This window comes from Stigmatopora nigra, chromosome 21, assembly GCF_051989575.1.
Source record: "Stigmatopora nigra isolate UIUO_SnigA chromosome 21, RoL_Snig_1.1, whole genome shotgun sequence".
NCBI classification, from domain to species: Eukaryota; Metazoa; Chordata; class Actinopteri; order Syngnathiformes; family Syngnathidae; genus Stigmatopora; species Stigmatopora nigra.
Genome location: NC_135528.1, coordinates 7,399,099 through 7,417,694, shown reverse-complemented (window position 1 = coordinate 7,417,694; position 18,596 = coordinate 7,399,099). Strand labels below are relative to the sequence as shown.

The 18,596-nt window shown below is 43.1% G+C and overlaps 3 protein-coding genes across 5 annotated transcripts; 1 reads left to right on the top strand and 2 right to left on the bottom strand.

Annotated features, from left to right (window-relative positions):
- Positions 1-31: 31 nt before the first annotated feature.
- snrpd1 (small nuclear ribonucleoprotein D1 polypeptide) lies at positions 32-1,612 on the bottom strand. The gene is made up of 4 exons (XM_077743658.1): positions 1,448-1,612; positions 1,038-1,114; positions 630-821; positions 32-211 (listed from the first exon to the last, which is right to left on the bottom strand). The coding sequence occupies exons 1-4, from the start codon at positions 1,459-1,461 to the stop codon at positions 135-137; spliced, it is 360 nt and encodes a 119-aa protein (XP_077599784.1). The 5' UTR covers positions 1,462-1,612; the 3' UTR covers positions 32-134.
- A 220-nt stretch (positions 1,613-1,832) lies between these two features.
- On the bottom strand, positions 1,833-11,107 carry LOC144214973 (ankyrin repeat and IBR domain-containing protein 1-like). Of its 3 annotated transcripts, none has more exons than XM_077743723.1 (21): positions 10,808-11,107; positions 8,822-9,097; positions 8,367-8,538; positions 8,157-8,288; positions 7,827-8,051; positions 7,617-7,734; positions 7,326-7,546; positions 7,177-7,265; positions 6,961-7,105; positions 6,738-6,898; positions 6,436-6,524; positions 6,191-6,321; positions 5,987-6,121; positions 5,792-5,878; positions 5,614-5,680; positions 5,399-5,544; positions 5,163-5,341; positions 5,045-5,096; positions 4,922-4,978; positions 4,719-4,842; positions 1,833-4,623 (listed from the first exon to the last, which is right to left on the bottom strand). In XM_077743723.1, the coding sequence occupies exons 2-21, from the start codon at positions 9,007-9,009 to the stop codon at positions 3,815-3,817; spliced, it is 3,327 nt and encodes a 1,108-aa protein (XP_077599849.1). In that variant the 5' UTR covers positions 9,010-9,097; positions 10,808-11,107; the 3' UTR covers positions 1,833-3,814. The 3 variants fall into 3 exon arrangements, with proteins under 3 accessions (XP_077599849.1, XP_077599847.1, XP_077599848.1); XM_077743721.1 differs by having other exon boundaries at positions 1,833-4,626; positions 10,808-11,106; XM_077743722.1 differs by having other exon boundaries at positions 1,833-4,626; positions 8,822-9,093; positions 10,808-11,106.
- Positions 11,108-11,828: 721 nt separating this feature from the next.
- LOC144214753 (four and a half LIM domains protein 3-like) lies at positions 11,829-16,461 on the top strand. The gene is made up of 6 exons (XM_077743390.1): positions 11,829-11,950; positions 13,971-14,143; positions 15,160-15,334; positions 15,449-15,618; positions 15,857-16,043; positions 16,122-16,461. The coding sequence occupies exons 2-6, from the start codon at positions 13,988-13,990 to the stop codon at positions 16,271-16,273; spliced, it is 840 nt and encodes a 279-aa protein (XP_077599516.1). The 5' UTR covers positions 11,829-11,950; positions 13,971-13,987; the 3' UTR covers positions 16,274-16,461.
- Positions 16,462-18,596: the final 2,135 nt, after the last annotated feature.

Here is an 18,596-nt window from a genome sequence, read left to right as displayed (position 1 = left end):
ATATTCGAAAGTGGGAATAAATCAACATACGTTCTCATGAAGAAACATTTTAATATACAAAAAAAAGAAAACTCAAAGAATCCTGTACAAAAACAGTAAAGAGCAGGTGACAAATGTTTTGAGGAGTGGGTCGATCATCTTCGGGGGCCCCCACGTCCTCGTCCCCGTCCTCTGCCACGTCCTCGCCCTCTTCCACGACCACGTCCGGCCACTGCAACACAAAGAGCAATCATTGACATAAATTATTTAATAAGTAATAGCAACCTCAAACCAGAAAAAGAAAACATTATTTTTTTTGTTATTGTACAGCTAACGATTAGCAAGAAAAACTGTCTTCATTTAAATTTCTGACACTGCAATTTATTCAGCAACACAAAAAAAACTGATAGAAACTCGGGTTAATTTTAATTTATATTTAATAGTCTAACACTGGAATTTGTGAAAATCGAAATTAGGCCAAAAAGCAAGCATTTTTGTCACATTTTGAGAGTATATTAGCTTTGTGGCTGTTCACCTTACTTCTTCGGGATATGTCTATAGTCAAAGAGTTGACAAAGATTTTGCATTTTAGAAACAAGCCACAGGGTTTTACGGACGGCTTTAACAAACCGACCGATTACGCCACTTACCAGCTTCCCTCTTCTTGGACTTGATTTTAGGCTCGATGTCGACCAGCAGGGTGTCAAGCGGCAGGCTGTCGGGCAGGATGAAGTAGCGGATGTTGTTGCCGCGGATACTCAGCGACTCCAGCTGCGCCGGCTCGCGGTTCTTAGGCGTCATCTTCACCGCCTTCAGGTGGGTGTTCATACTCACGTCCACACCTGCAAATATTAGCAAAAAATGTGTTAAAATACAGAGCTCCATTTATTTCATAAATTTTGAATATGTACACAGCCAGTGTCAAGTTTTTGGGACACTTTACCATCATATTGGATGGAAAAGTGTCTCAAAACTTTTGACCAGAGTTGAGTAAGCAACTGTCTTTAAAAATATTAGTTTTATATAATTTCTGTTCCATTTCCAAGTGGGATATTTACCTGTGATGGTGCCGTGGACTTGGGTACCATTCTTCAACTCAATGGTAACCGTCTCATGGCTCAGTTTCATCAAAAATCTTGAGAGAGACACATAAACCAGAACATTAAGGGCACTTGTTAGCTAACATGCTAACGTGAATCAAAACAAAGACTTTGGTGCCATTTCAGGCAAAGCCCCATTTGGTCTAATGGCTTGGATATATGAAACATGGCATAATATATCACAGTAAACTACAATGTATTTGCACTTTAAAGGCTGTATTTACGATTTTCATTCATTCAAACCGCCACTTCCCGCCTATACAAGCCTCCACCACAGTTCGATCTAACACCATCCTGCATCAAAGTCTTTGTTTTGGAAGATAAACAACACATTACTGGACACGCGGATGATCTAAAAGGCGTCTCACCTGACTAGTTTCATGTTGTCACGACAATTTGTACACAAAAGTTGAAGTGCAAAAAAATTACAGCGCTAGCTTAGAGAAAACAAGCAGGCCGTTAATGGTGGACGCAACGTTCAAAAAGCGCTGCTTTGACGTCATTTACACGCGACTGTAAGGGGTTTGTCAGGCCACGACGCCACTAGTAGTCCAGGCGGGGAATTACACTTTTCTATATAAGAAGAAAGTGCTATCCTAAAATATGTAAATATTCTTAATTAATACCATAGAAAAAAAGAAAACCTGCTTAATATAATATTCAATAACAAAACAACAAATATTTCCTCGCTGGTTTGAGTTTTCAAACTAGAAATATAAACAAATAATAAAATGCAACATATAAAAATATAAATTGAGCATAAACATAGCACTGATATTTTTATTTTAGTTTTTGCCACACATTGAATCACCACTCTTATGTACGCATGTGGGAATGTATCAAGTATCGTAGATGAATGTGAAACGCCCGCTTTACTCACACAAAAAAACTGCCATTAAACGCCTCTTCAACCACCATTTGATTTTCTTTATAAAAAGAAAATGGCCGCCTGAAATGTCAGTCTAGTCTTTGAATACTGAATGTAACATTTCTGACTTTCACATCGTAATATCCACATTTTGAGGCTACAGAGTTGGTCTGGAACGTCAAAGAAACAACTACGAATAAAAACATGATTAAACCCAATAACACAAAAAAAAGGCACACAACCATACGACAATTAACACTGCACAACATCATTTTTGTCAAAAGGGGGGAAAATAAATGACATCTTGTTTTTAAACTAGGAAAACAATGACATTTTTTTTCTCAGCAAAATTGTGTACTGCGTGGAAAAATGAGCTACAATCAAAAGAGAATCCATGGATGGCACTTGGGAAATGGCTGACTTTGTTGTCGCTGTGATTAACGAACAAGTGTGTCTGTTGGCAAATAATGGAAAACCAAAACTAAACATATTCAACACAAATATGATTTTTTAACCTGCAGGCACAGCGTGCACAGAAGGTCCAGTATCAAAATTAGCCCCGCTTGATTGTACAGTACGCTAATGCTGAAGGCTACAGGGATTGTTTGTTGTTGTTTTTGTTGGCCTCTTGTATGGAATTAAGCACCAAACCGTCCGTCACTGAACATTGGAGGCCTTTTCCACACAAACACAAATAGGAAAGTATAGAAAAATCTAAAAACCTTGTAAATTGTTCACATTTTGAAATGTGAATGCAAATGCAGTTGTTTACTTTTTCCTAAAATGGCTTTCTTCATGTTTGATTGGATCAAGAAATTCAGACTGTTACAGCGCCATCTGTTGCTTTGGCATACAGTTTTTTTTGTGATTTTTTTTTTTAAATATGAGAAAATACAGAAGCAAATTGCTGCCACACACAATTCAGGTTTCATTTAAAAAGAAAGCAATCATGACATCATTATGTAAAAAAAATGTGGTAAATATGCAAAACCGTGAATGTGATCTTCTAGTCAAAATGTGACAAGTATTATGTAAAAATACAAGTGTTTCTAACCGTTTCATGGATGAATTGTGATTTTTTTGTGCTTGACTGCAGTTGACGGCACTAAACCCTCCAAAACATTTTGGCTGAAATTAGATCAAAATCATTGAATGTCTAGCAATGAGCAATAAATTAAACATGTATTTGAAAAAACATCACCATTAGTGTTACTCATTGATATATATTTTGCTTTTTATTATAAAGGTCTTAAGCCCCTCACTAAAATTAACCCCACCAAAAAGTCAACTGTTAAAAGGTTGAACACCTTAATTTCCACTGATACTTTTTTTTTGTGTGGCAGCAAAGTACTTTTCAAAGTCAACATGGGCACAATTAAAATAGTAGTTATTAAAGTATTATTTTTTGGGGGGGCACATAGAAGAGGGAAAATGGCTGTAATTTAAATTTTTGTATACTACACCATTGTTGCTATTTTGCCCTTTTAAATTAGTATTAATAGTGACTAATATGACGAATCGTAAAAAAACGTTTTAATCCAAAATATACAAATAAAGTAAATAAATACCTGATTAATTGTGCACAAGTGTTTCATGGGAATAAATTAAATAAAATGTGAAACATTGTATGAGACCATCTCAGTAGGTTTCCCTTTTTTTTGACATGATTTGAAAAATAATAACCTGAAATTCTTACAGTCAAACCACGGTTCAAAACCCCTCCTAGTTCCAATCAATTGGACGCCTAGCAATGTCAATGGGAAAGAATGATGTGCTACTTTTTGGGTCTTTTATGAACCAGGATTTGACTGTATAATACTAATAATCATGAAAATACACAGTAAACAGCAGCTCTTATTCTTCCACCTCACACCAAGTGGACTTTGTCCTCCCACTCCACCGGGGACTGGTCCTCGTCCGCGGGGACGTCGTGGCGGGCCGCCACCTCCGTCGCCCTTTCCCCGCCCGGGTCGTCCTCGTTTGGGGTGGCTCGGCTTTCCGGCGGCGGCGGCGGCAGCGCGCCGGCCTCGCTCGGTGCGCCTGTGGCGGCGGCTTCCGGGGACGAGTCGCTGTCGGTGGTGGGCGGCGAAGGGATGAGGGCGAGGCTCTGCGGGTTGTTCTGCGGGGTGATGTTGTGGTTGAACCAGGCCATGATGTTATCCAGCAGCTGGGCGCTGGCCACTGGGTCCAAGGCCTCCAGGCTCTGTGGGTCGCTGGGGGTGAAAGCCCCCCCCGGCGGCACCACGGGCGACAGCAGCAGAAGATCCGCTTCCGGCTCCGGAGACGGGAGGCACAACGGGGCGAGGGGGCGGCGCAGGGGGCTCCGGTCGGGAGCGGCCGTCTCCCCCATTTTCATAAGGCTGTCCCCCAGCTTTAGCAGCTCGGCGCTGAGAGGGGGAGGCGGGGGCGGTAGAGGGATGGCCACCAATGGCGTTGGCGCCGACAGACGACAAGAGGAGTCTGTCCTGCGAGGAGGACGCGGAGGGTCCTCCCGAGTGGGGGCTCCGGCCGCTCCCGGTGGGTTTTCGGGGACTTCCCCAGCGGGACCAGCGTCCGACTCCGGGGCGCCCTTTCGCCGAGATTCCTGTAAAGACAGCTGGATGGCCAGTAGGATGTTGGGGTCGTCTTCGTCCAGGGAGTCCAGAGCGCCGCGACGGGCGTCGTTCCGTTCTAAACCTTCTGTGGGGGAGAAGAAATATATGAAGATTGGCCTGGCAAAGTATATCATGTATACTTGCTAATCTTTAAAAACAAAGTGGTATTTTGGTCACCCATGTTATCGCTCCTTCTGCTGCTTTCGGGCGTGTTGCTGCTGCTCCGCAGATTGTGCAGATTCAACATGTCTCCCCTGCGTCGTGCTCGGTGCCGTCGTCGATACTGAATGTCAGCTAAATCCTGCGGAGTCCAGTCCGTCATCAACCGTCAGCCATTGATCGGTATCTCTTTTGAATTTTTGATTTGTCGTTGGTTGTACCTGTGAGCCTCGGTCTCGCTGATCTCCTCCTCCCAGCACAGAGTGCCGGCCCCCCATCTGAAAAAAAGCCATCGGCACAATGAGCCATTTGAGCCAAATTTGAAGAGTCGGGAAAAGTTTGACCTCAGGGGACGCGAAGCCCAAGTACTCCCAATCCCACGAAGCTCCGGGGTAACTGAAAAACACAAATATTTTAAAAGAATAAAAAAAGGAGGCATTATGTTTAAATATTTTTTTTTACCTTCTGCGCAGAGGCTCGGGCGAGTCATTGGGAGCCACGCCGCGAGCCACCGACGCCAAGAACTCCTGCCGCTTCTGCTGGACCAGGCGAGTGGCGCTGACGATCTTGTGGCATGGCGTCCTCAAGTAGGAGCGGTTCACCTTCTGCGCCAGGTCCTCCACCACCATCTCCAAATCAGTCTGGTTCAGGGAGTGCCATTTATCTCGGGTCATCTATTTAAGTATTTGCACTCGTACCTGCATGAGCTCAAAAATCTCCTTCTGCGTACTCCCCTGCGGCAGGAAGAAGCCGTACGGGTACGAGCACTTGAGGACACGGCGCGTCTTCAGCAGCTCGCTCACACCGTCCTCAATGAAGCGTGTGTCGGGGGGTGCGCCCTCGCCTGGCGGTGCACGGTACCGCAGTTAACGGTGGCTCAAACAAGATCCAGCTTGGAGCGAAAGGGACTCACGGCTGACGAAGGCTCGGCTGAGCTGCTCCATCTTCTCCTTGGCCGTCTTCAGCAACTTTTGCTCGAGCTGGCGAAGAAAAATTTGAATTATTCCAAAGCTTATGGAAGACATTTTGAAGTAGTAAAGTACAGAAAGCTAGTACTACTTTTGGTACAATTATGTGCATGTTTGGGTCACCTTGTAACTGTGTTCGTGGTTCTTGAATCGGGTGTAGTAGTGCATGAAGCGGTCCAGTTCCTGGAAGCTTTTGTGTTTTTTCTCAGCCTGACGGAAAGGAGAGACAAAGTATATATAGGGGTTTTACCAGGCATGTTCTTGGAAGCTCCAATTTGATTATTATTACTATAATATCTTATTTTTGTTCCTTTTCACCTCAACCGTCATCTCTTTGGATTGCTCCTCCAGCTGTTGGATGACCTCGTATCGCGTGCAGCGGTAGTAGCCTCCCGTGGACGAGCTGTGCTTCTTCCACTCCTCCAGGCAAATCCAGCAAAAGTCATACTTGCACTAAAGAAGAGTTTGAACGCACCGTCAAACAAAAAATAACCGCTGTGTGCCGTCTTGTGGCGCTACTACCTTGGCGCACTGCATGTGGTTGCAGCCCTCATTCTTCTGAATGGGAGACTTGCAATTGGCACAGGGTTTGGAGTTGGTCAGCAGCCAGAGGCAGTTGGCGGCGTCCTCGTACGCTTCGCCCACACCTGCCACTGCCCGGGAAGCAGAAGCGCAGGTGAAGCGTTTACTAGCATTGCACTTAGCGGGTTTTAGCGGTCCAGTATCAACATTGGCTGATGCCAGGCAGCCAGGAAAAAACAACTTACGCTGCTCGGGCTTCATCTCGGTGACTTTTTGGAGCCATTTCCTCCACGTGTGGCAGTCGCAGGGCTCGTGGGCCTCGCCAAGACACTCCCTGGGAAACACACACAGCAATAATAGGCTTTTGTGGTGAAATGGGAACACTTTGTGGAGATGAATATTTACCATTCAAGACTATCTACAGAAGAATGATTATGAAAGTTCATCGTCTCTGGCCAATTTTGCATAATACCAGTTCAAACAAGGCAAGTATTTTTTTTATGTTTCAAAACTTTCTTTTGTAAAGCGATCAGAAATATGAGCTTACCAGCAAAATAGATGACCCTTCCCACAGTCCACAGCAGGCGAGGGCAATAACGGGAAGCCGTGCGGGTCACTCTCACCCGGGCCGGGCCGTGTGAGTCGTACCGCCCGCTCACAGCGTGCCGCAGGACACCAGCGGATAGCAGGATTGTTTTCCACAAAGGCCTGCAGTGAGAGGAGAAGGTTCGATGCCGTCGACGACAGTTAAGATGAAGCTCGACGCCTACCTTGATGTCAAACTGTAGGTAGCGCTGGTCCATCTCACGGGAGACGACGCTTTCGATGACGTGCACGGGTACCAGTTGGTAACATTCGAAGGCGGGGCAAAAAATATTGTGGGCGTCACCCTCTTGGATTTTTATGTTCAGGAATCTGAAGGTAAATAATGTAAACGTTAGAGATGTTAGCTTGAAATATTGACTTGTCCTTGGAGTGAAACGTACCCCTCCCAACAAGCTCGACAAAACTCGTGGCCGCAGGACATATCGACGGGGTCCTCAAAGACGGAGATGGAGCACAGGCAGATGCCGCACTGCCAACAAAAAAAATGTTAGGACTGTAGGAAGTGGCTCTATTATTTACGTGCTCTCACCGTGGCCACGCCCTCATCGGCGGGCGTGAGGCAGCTGTCCGTGGGGGAAGTGAAGGTGACGGTGACTGGCGAGCGTGGGGTCCGCGGGGTGCGCGGCGAGGGCAGCGTGTCCCAAGCGTTGTAGCCGCTGGGAGGCGGCGTCGGCATGGTCACGCCCGAACGCTGGCAGCAGCTCTCGGCGTCTGACATCCACGCTTCCAGCAGCTTCTCCCGGTCCCAATCTGGAGCGGGGGAGGCGGGACTTAGGCGGGCCCGAAAAGGCGAAGAGGAGGCGGGTTTTCCCAGTGTTACCGTGAGCTCGAAGCAAAGCCTCGGCAGTGAAGAGGGGTGCTTGTAGCATGTCGGCCGTCTCCACGATTAGCATGTCCTTCAAGCGGCGGAGGTCTTGTAGTTTCAGACCCTCGTAAGGCTGACAAATTAAAACAAGAATTATTGCCATATTCCATTTTTTTTAAATTATACTGTAAAATATGCCCAGCTTTTGCCTCTCCGATTGAGCACCTCTTTATACTGCGGCAGCTTGGCTTGCCCTCGCGGGTTGGCATTGGAGTGCGTCGACGACGACGGCAGGGGTGGAGCCGCGCTACCCGGCGCGGCCGTGGAGAAAACCATCTGCGACTCCAGGCTGAGGGCCAGCTCGGTGTGGTGGTGGCGCTCGGCGTGGTCGCACGGCGTCAGTTTGTCATCATCCTCAATGAACAGATCGGCGTTGCTCCGGATCAGCAGCTGGGAGACAAGTTCCGAGGAGCTATTACGTTTTGGCAACGTTGAAGGTGACAGGCGCCCGGTCCAGATTGGACCTGACGGCATTTTACCGCGCAGAGGAATCACCTCCACGCAGCTCTTCATGCCCGCCGCCGCCGCGTAGTGCAAACAGGTGCTGCGGCGGTTGTCCGTGGCGTTGACGTTGGCCTTCTCGTATTGACCCCCTTCCAGTCGAGCCCCCGTCCAGCTTAGAATCATCTACCGGACACCCGGAATGACAAAATTATCAAACTTGAAACCTCCCTCGGTGCTAATTTATCTGCTGCGTGCATGTACCTGCAGACAGTCGGCCCGCCGCTGCTCGTCCCGCTGAGGGCGTGCGAGACGCGGCGACAGCGCCCCCTCTGGTAGCAGCAAGATGAGCGGACATTGGCAAAGCACGTGGAGGCATGTCTCGTTGTGCACGTTGCGCTTGTTGGGGTTGCCCTCCTTGATGAACAAGAAAGACCTGACGGCCAAAAGGGAAATGAGGAAATCAAAATGGAGATCGATGGCGATTAGAGGGAGGAGTTGTGCTTCAATGGGAGAGAGCAGAAACGTTTCTGCTCTGCATCCTTGCTGTAATTGACATGTGGCCTGACAAGGATCATCAGAAGATTTGGCTTGGGGAGGCAAAACTTGCAGCACACATTAAATCAATGTACTTTTATTGATTAACTTTGCTAATTCCCATTCAGGCAAATAGGAGTGAGCGCCTTGTCGAATTGGTCTCCTGAAAAAGTTGCTCTCACCTGAGCATCCGCGTCATGGCGTGACGGCACACGTAGTGCAGCGGCGTGTTGTGCTGGTACTGCTCCCCGTACGAGGCGTTGGGGTCCAGGCCGTCCCGGAACTGTGGGTTGCCCTCATATAGCTGCCACGCTAGCGCCTCGTCACCGCCCGCCAGCGCCTTGCGGAACTTGGTGGCCGTGTTGCCCATAGCGGCGGCCGGCGGCGGCGACTTCCTCCCTCCTTCCTCCTCCTCTTTCTCCTTAGGAGCGGCTCATGGTTGGCCAGTCCAGCCCTGCCTGGAGAAAATGAGAGGCAGTGAGAAAAGGGCCGTTGTCCATGATGGCGAGATAAGCAATGAGGTGAAACAAGAAGATGGAAGCGGCGGACAAATGTCAGATGTGTGTGTTATTTTACCGGAAAAGTCTGGGTGGGGCGGGGAGGAAGAAAAAGAAGAAAAAAAGATCATTATAAAGAGGGGGAGGGCGAAGGATGAACGTCTGTACACACGCCATCGATTGCTCTCCAGGAATTGATGAAAAGCAAAGCAATAAAACATGCATCGTCTGGCTTGTTTACGTGCGTTTGTGCGGGGGAAATTGTCAGAGTTGGATTTTTCAGGGAGGGCAAGTTAGCTTCCCTAGCAACAGGTGACAACGTGTTGATGAATTTGTTTTGGTTTCTTTTTAATGCTTGACAAAACGAATAATACTTTTGCGTATTTTTGTTTTTAATCCATATCAAGAGTCCAATTGTATTGAACGTCTCATCTTTTTTTCACCATTTTGAAATTGCCAGCTTCTCCTCCACCTAAAGACAATGGCTGCTTCTTGTCACATACAGTACATAATGACAGTCTTTAAACATTGCCATCTGCTTAATTTCCTGCTTCTTTGCCCACCTCTACTTGACTAAGTATATCATTACAGTGTGGAGTCCACCACCATTTTGTCTGGCATCTCACAAAGAACCTCTTTTAAATGCTGGGGTTCATGGCCTGCTTTACTTCCAGTCTACTTCCCACTTTTTGTGCTAAACAACGGCAGTAAGTTTGGAATTTCCACGGGTATGCACGTATTAACCGAATTTAGTGTTCAAATTGACCTGCTAACCTTAATCCGACAATGTGCGGCCATTTTCCAACAGGTGGGGGAGTTGTTGGGAATGTTGATTCAGGAGTTTAAATAAAATCATACATGAGAGATTTGTATTTTTTAATGCAGACAATTAATGACTACATTTTTTGCTTGGCCTTAATAACTGTAAGTTGTTGTTTTTAACTATAGTACAACTCTAAAATCATAAAATGACTAAAGCATTCATTAAAAATAGTAGTCTTTATTGTCATAGTACATTACAAGAAAATTGAAAGGGGATAAAATATAAAAGACAATAAAAACGTAAACCACACATACAAACATTTAATTCATATTTTCACCTTTCATATCTCTGGTTATTTGTTGCTTTTGTGTTCAAACGGTTTTCTTTAGTCTTTAGTCTTGTTCGTTTTTGGCTTTGTGCCGTTAATTTAATTTAATTCTTTTGTTGTCGTGAACCACTTCAATTGCTTTTATAATTTGACTAATAACGGAACTCCTTACAACAACGACATAATCGTAAAAACATTCCAATTAATTAAATTATCGCTTAGCAATTAGCATTGAGCCTCATTGTTAAGTTTGATTAATGCACTTAATCACGTCATGACCTAAAAGTGAAAGAACAAAACAGTACAAAAAGCTTTAGCAACATGAACTAATAATGGTGTTAATTAAGGTGACAAAGTTGGGCAACGCTTAAAAATAAAGCGCTTTCTCGACGAGGCGCGACCCCGGCCTTTGTCCAACAAGACGGCCGGACGGGAGTGCTTCAATACCGGGGACAAAACCCGGAAAAGGCACGGTGAGCTGGAGGCAGCGGTGAACCTGCTACTTGCTGCTAATTAAATTAGCTTCAAGATGCTAACGCTATAGCCCTCGGACAATAAATCAAAGGAGCTTTCAACTCACCGTTGCCGCCGTTTTCACTCGCTCCACGGGCGTAGTAGAAGCAACTCTCGCTGGGCCATACCTCGCTGTCATTCACTGGAAGGGCTTCTCCTCCACTTGAGCATCCTTCCGCAAGCAACAAGAGACAGCCGGCCAGCTGGCAGGGCTGTGCGGCGGGGTAGAAGACGGTTAGGCGGCTGCCGTAAGAGAGATGAGACAGTCGGTGGTTGAATGAGCAGCTGGTGCGGGTGTTAGTGGTCCACTGGACCGCTTCCCTGTTGTTGTTGCTGCCAGGGAGAGTATCAAATAACGCATGCGCGAGGGTTGTCACCTGATTGGACGACTTTCTTCTTCTACATACATACTCTCACTCGTAACACTCTCCTGAAAAAATAACTTCCCATCAAAATCAAAGAAAAATCAATTTTGCGCATACGCAATTGTTTAAAATACTGCAAAAGACGTTGAATCCATTCTGACTAAAAACAAATGTCTACCTAGAAAATTGGTTGAGAAATAGGAAAGTCATGGCATAATATTAATGTTTACATTTGCACATTCAACATTTGTGCTGTAAGGGGCAGTATAACATATATTTTTTGTTTTGTTTTAAATTTACGCACCTTATAGGTAATTTGATGTCAATATTATAGATGTACACCTTCCACGTAAATATAATGTATAGTAACAGCAATTTTTCATTTGGACAAAAATATCACTTATTCCCTGAATTTCTCGGTGTGATATTGGCTCAATTAATAAACAAATAAAAGCAAAAAGAAGTGTATTTAAACTAAATATGGGCAAAATGAACAAAAAATCTCTTAAATTCGTTAGTAATTGAGCTGGAATGCAACCACAAGTCTCTGTGGAATAATTGTAGTAAACAAACACTAGATTTCACTAGCCTTTGCACTTTTTTCATCTAATTATCTTAACTTGCAGCCACAAATACTTTGCCTTTCTAGGAGTGGGAACTCCCGTCAAGGTGCCAAAAAAGACGCAGGGAGGAAGGAAAGGGGCGGGGCTAAATAAAAAAAGAAGCTTTTTGACGCATCAGATGCGCCAGTTTTAAGTCAGTATGCAAAGGAAGCCCAAAGGAAATCAGCAGGGTTGACATTATTTCTCACACACGCGTGGGTGAAGTGGAACAAAGCATAAAAGGTAAGATTTTGAAACAAATAAAAGATATTTTTCTATGTGAATGATGAAAAATTGGCCATCCTGGAGGATATTCTTCTATTATGGAAATTATGGTGTTTAAAGTGTTTAAAAATAGTCAAATGTGAGTAACTATGAGTAGAAAAGTATTTTTTTAGTAGAGACTTTTGCTAGGCGGATTATGAGTTGAAGTGATGTCATGTATAATATTTTACAGCAGCATCTTTTTCTGGTGAAATGTCAATCAAAACAAAAGACAATAAAAACCCTTTCAGAAATGAAAGAATAAAGGGTTAGTGTATATACTAAAAAGTAAAATACAAAAATAAACCATTAATTTACAAGGAAAATGTAATTCTGTCACTCCCAAAAAGTATTTTTTTTCTCCAGTGTCGCGTGGGTTGTTTAGTTACTTGTCTTACACAGTAACACATTGTTTGCTCACTGAAAAACAGGGTGGAAGAAAAAAAATAATGCTCTTTCCTACCAACTTCTCAAAACCATGCAATTTTTTTTGCCACATTTCCACCACACTGGCATTCCTCAATTTTTTTTTACTTTGAATGAAAGTTGAGACGGCGTACTTGAATATTCAAAGAAGACTCACAAATCAAACAAAATAAATTCCCAACTTTTGCAAAAAACATTTATAAAATATCTTACACAACCTTTTTCTACCCAGGTTGGATTTTCTTGAATTTTACTGTCATCATTTGTAGACCAAACAACAACCTCTGAAAGTTTGGCATTCCAAAACAGATCTCCAAATGAAAAACAAACAAATGAAGTTGAAAAGTGACCTCACAAGGACTTGTTATATTTCCACCTCTGTCCTAAAATGTGTTAGTGAACATTTCTGAGTAGTAGTACTCGTAGTAGTACTAGTAGTAGTACTAGTAGTAGTACTAGTAGTAGTACTAGTAGTAGTACTAGTAGTAGTACTAGTAGTAGTACTAGTAGTAGTACTAGTAGTAGTACTAGTAGTAGTACTAGTAGTAGTACTAGTAGTAGTACTAGTAGTAGTACTAGTAGTAGTACTAGTAGTAGTACTAGTAGTAGTACTAGTAGTAGTACTAGTAGTAGTACTAGTAGTAGTACTAGTAGTAGTATTAGTAGTGGTGCTAGTAGTAGTGCTAGTAGTAGTACTAGTAGTAGTGCTAGTAGTGGTGCTAGTAGTAGTGGTAGTAGTAGTATTAGTAGTAGTGTGAGGATTGTATCGGATGTACAATGCAAAAAAAATCAAAACAGCGAGACAACAGCTGCAAAGCAGCACAATGTGTGGAGGCCAAGGACAGGAAACACAAGAAAACCATTTTCAAAAAAAGAAGACTAAGGCCGGAAGGAAAGTCATTGTTATGCGGCAGAAAAATCAACAGAAAACAGCCATTTTTAACCATTTCATTAGCTGTATTGACAGACACGGATGTCCAATCATCCTTCTGATGTGACCTAAGAAGACTTAATGAATATTTAAGTCATTTAATTTCCTTTTTAAAATGTTTAACTGTTATTTTAGTTACAAATATGGCTTATATGCGAGAAAATAGGGTAGCGGGAAGTCCAAACCGCTTTCCACGCCCACAACACCTGACGCAAAACAGACAGGATGCTATATTTTGACTTGACTAGTTTGTTTTTTTGACCTAGCAAGAGGAAGCAATTTTGTTATCAGCATCAGTCTTCACTCCTAATACCAAACGCCGCCATTCTGCCGTCTTCTACGAGAAATGGAATGTAAACCCAATGTAAAAAAAATGGCTTCTTTAAGCAGTCACCGTAAAGGTCAACGTCTTCTTGAACGATGGTTATGTCCAATGGTTTTCCTAAACAAACCATTTGATTTTCTTTTCAGGAAAATAAGATGTTTGAGCTCTGGGTCATGTCATTGTTTTTCGACGGAGTCCCACGAGACATTTTTCGATCCGTTTTGGTTTCTCAGCTGTGCTTTGATGCGACTCGATGCCCAAATTAGGGTAAAAATATCGACGAATCTTGACGGATTTTTTTGCATTCTTCTTTACAGGAGGTCAGGGTGACATCATGAGCGATCGTTTCGATTGTAAGAACTGCGAGGAGTCCCTGTATGGACGCAAGTACATCCAAGTGGAGGATAACCCGCATTGCATCCCGTGTTACGATCGCCTGTACGCTAATACATGTCAGGAATGTAAAGAAATCATTCAGCATAATGCAAAAGTAAGATTATTTGGATTATAATGGCATGTCACGGTTGAGATTCAATTTCAATTAAAAAAAACAGTTTATTTTGCTTTATATTAGCATATATTGAAACCAAAATACATAGAAATCCCCAAATATATACATTTTTTGTAGGAATGTTTTGGTGACCCAAATACTACAAACTACTTAACTAGCACCGTGCGAGCATAGCGAACTGATTGTTAAATCGTTCCTCTTGTAAATAACTCGCTTTTTTTACAGAGCTAACTCAGCTAGCATCATGCTAGCAGCTTTGTCCTAGCAAACTGATCATTAAATGTTTATATTATATATATGTATTTTGACAAAAGTCCCCATGTCCTTGTAAATACCACAATTTTCCCACAAATGTATTTTAATAAATGCTATCGCTAACAAACATTGTCATTGTGGTACAGAATGCTAATGCTAGGAGGCTGTGACTTTAAAAGAATACTTTCAGCTAAGAATGATGCAAGATAGCCTTTAAAAATCCATAAATCGCCACTAAGAGGGAGAGGGGAAAAAGTATGGTCATCATTCACTCGTAACTCTTTCGTCATCCCGTGAAAAAAACGAACAAAAAAGTGTTTATGAAAACAGCCGTTGATGTCACAAAGGGCCACGAGCGTCCCGTAATTCGCAATCTCCGTGTGAGGGAACGCCAGTAAATCAGGCCACTGCTTACTTTGGCCCTCCAGCACGCTCACATGACGGAGCGGCGGCCATTCTTCATCCCGTTCTCTCCCTGGCCTGTAAAAGCCGTTTTTCGCCTTCCATTGAATGGCTCCATTTATCAAAAGCTTGAAATGAACTGCTGCTGAACTGTAAAAACAAAACTGAAATATTTCCCAACGAGAATCATGGCTTGACCACAAATGTAGCGTTTTTGAAACTAGTTTTGGCAGGAATTGTGTCGATTTTTGGTAAACACCATAGAATATAAACAGAGATACATGTTTTTGTTATTAAAAATAAAATGGCCCTTTTTTGGTTCAACTGCTGTCTTTCAGGAGCTGATTTACAACGACAGATTCTATCACGAACATTGCTTCCGCTGCATGCGTTGCGAGCGGTCGCTGTCCGACGAGCCCTTCACCAATCAGAAAGATGCGTTGGTCTGCAGCGAGTGTTACGGCAACGAATTCTCCTCCAAATGCGTCGTGTGTGATAAAAAAGTTCTGCCTGGTGAGTGGAAACCTTCCCTACGTACATAAAAAAATACTTCTAGTACAAGTAATTAAAAATAAAAGTCAAGTAAAATAAAACATTTCCGTTTACTATGTCATTTCTGATTGACAGGATCCAAAATGTTGGAGTACGACGACTCCACGTGGCACGAGGACTGTTTCGTGTGTCACGGCTGCGAAAAGCCCATCGGGGCCGAGGCCTTCGTCCCGGAAAAAAAGAATTACTACTGCGTGCCGTGCTACGAGGGCCGACTCGCTCCAAGATGCAGGCAATGCAACGAGGTGAGCACTGTGATAGGCCGCCAATAGGCTCCAATTCATATAATCAATGAATTGCCATTGTTGGGAGCATTGTCTGTACCAACATGGCCGCCCGCAGGTGTACACAAATATTGTTAAAAGAAATGACAAATGGTTTTAAATTGTAAAAATAAATCAATACAAATATTTAATTGAATTTAGAAATATATTCTTTTGAAAATTGGAATAATAACTTTTTTTTTATGTTTTCTGGGGGCAGGCTCTCACTAAAGGGGGCGTGACCTACCGGGACGAGGTATGGCACAAAGAGTGCTTCTCCTGCTCGGGTTGTAAAAGCCCATTGGCTGGCCAACCTTTCACTTCAGAAGGTGAAAAACCTTACTGCGTCAAGTGCTTCAGCACCCTCTATGCCAAGAAATGCACTGGCTGTAACACGGCTATCACAGGTGGGCCAAATTACAAAGTCGCTGGCAAATGTACGTCTCCTTGCCCGTTTTGGTGACGCCCTTTTTTTGTCCCTGCAGGTTTCGGGGACGGCAAATACGTTTCGTTCGAGGAGCGCCAATGGCACCGGCCGTGTTTCAAGTGTTCCCGATGCTCCGTGTCGTTGGTGGGTTCTGGATTTTTTCCAGACCGGGAGCAGATTTTGTGTAAAGACTGCAACAGCGACGAATAACAGACTTATGACTAACTGATTAAATATGGATTCGGAAGCATTTAAATAACAGCATTTTGTTGTTTCCAAAGTCTTGTAACATGCAAATTTCGGTGGAAGTTTCTGAGGTGAGAGTTTATTCAGAACTATTGACGCATTCTCATTGGCTAACAGCAAAGTGAAACAAATTGACATTGTTGATGCAAAATGTATTTTATTATTGTCCACTATGAAATAGTCGCTTGTTTATATTTTAAAGGAAGCCTCACATCTTCCCTTTCTGCGTAGCAATGTAGCATGTTAGCATGTCATAATCATCTACTATTTGCAATTTTCACCTGTTTTTTTTATTTTCATGTAAAAATCAAGGATGAATTCCATTTTTATTAAAATAATGCATTCAAAAAGCTGTCCTTCCAACCTCTACAGTCACAAGACGAAGCTCCGCCCACTCTGCACCCCCGAAATAGCGCTCCCATGCGAACCCAGTGCTACAATTACCTCAGCGAAGCGTCTAAATATTTACAGTTCACAACCTCGTATTTATATCATCGCGACATCATGATGGAGGAACACCGCCGTGGTGCGTGGTTTTCATTTTCCACCAATAAAACCCACGCAAACAATTAAAAAATACGACTGTAAGCGGCGCCAATGTGACCTCCGCCGCTTCATGGTGAACTCCAAACCAAAGTTGTCACGCGGCAATGCTAACGTCCAGCCACTTCCTGCTTTTAATCGCCTTTTACGAGCAGAAACTGCAACTAAACTCTGTGTCTTATCAACTCCGGATGAAAAATAAATAATAAAAGAAGGACCACGCGGTGCTGTTTTTTGTCCCACTACTTTCCCAGGCTTCGTCCTGAAATATATTTGACCTCATTTGAGGCGTTTTTAGCTCCCAAGAGGAGCAAAGGAAGGATATGGTGACAAATATTCGTAGTATTGAGTCACTGCTCTACACTCAAAACTTATATGGAGTCATAAATCAGTGAAAATAGAAGTGAGAGTTTTTGAGGAGGGAGTTTATTCATTTATTTATTTTCTCCTATTTTTAGGATTTTACATTCTCTAATCATTAAAGAAAACTCTCCTATTTGTAATAAATGTTTCTGAGGTAGGGGTTTGTTTACTCATCTAATTTCTAAAGTTCACAACCACATACCACAAAAATACGTCACTATATTCCGCTTTTCACCCCCCATTTCCACGATTACACGTCACGCAAATTCCAGAAACTTTTTTTAACCGCCCAAAACAAAACAGCTCCTTTTACAAGTCACTCCAAACCAGCAATTTGAACATAAAGGCCTTGAGGATACAGACTGCCATTTCCTCTGTGCGCACTCAAGAGGACAACAAAAATAACGTATCCCTTACAGTGACTCTCTTGATAATTACCATATAGCTGAGTTTAGGAATCCTGCTTGTATGCAATTAAAAACGGAATTTCTTAACGTGACACGAGGCCTTTACCGATGGAATGTGGCCTAATTACATTTGTAGTAAAACAAAACATACAAAAAAGGGGGGAAAACGCAGTCTCCGAGTTACTTTTAATAATAAAGTTGATTAACTCATTTACAGAGATAAAGGTCCAATCCCTTTTACCAAAGAAGACTGGCATTGAATGCATTTTATGTTTCGACAGTTTTCCCTTTCCACACCCATTTCTGAAATCACTTTCAACCTCAACTATGAGTGTATGTTGCACAACAAACTATGTATAACCGTGACAGAATCTACCCACAGACAAGCCATAATTATAGAGGCACAAAAAAAGCGTCTCCATACATTTCCGGTGCGTCGCTACGCTAAATTCTAGCTAATAGCTTCAATAATTGAAGTGGCCGTTTCAAGTTTCATACTTTGAAATTAAAAATACGAAGGCTTTAGCGTTCACTTCTAGGAAAGCTACTTTGGAAACTGTTGATTCAAATCAAAAGTGACTCCACAATGAATCCAGGAATGTATTTTGGCGACTTCACAGTTTATCCATCATGATGTTTGCCAACGTAGCATTAAGTTCTCTTTTACAGTTTCCAGTGTTTTTTTGTCGTTTGACTCCTGTGGGAGACTAAGAGCATATTTGGAATGTTTATGAGCTGTCAAAATATCCCTGAATGGGTGGAATTTGTCCATCCTGGACCGTACAATTAGCATCAATATGACAATATTTTCCAGACTTTAAGTCACACATTTTTCATAGTTAGGCTGACTAGCTCATGTGTAATTTATGTATGTCTTTTTTCCCACTCTGGTTATAATGTGTTTTTTAGTCTATAGTTATCCTAAAAACGCAAACTCGCCAAAGAAAGGGAAAAATATAGCATTGGAGAATAAG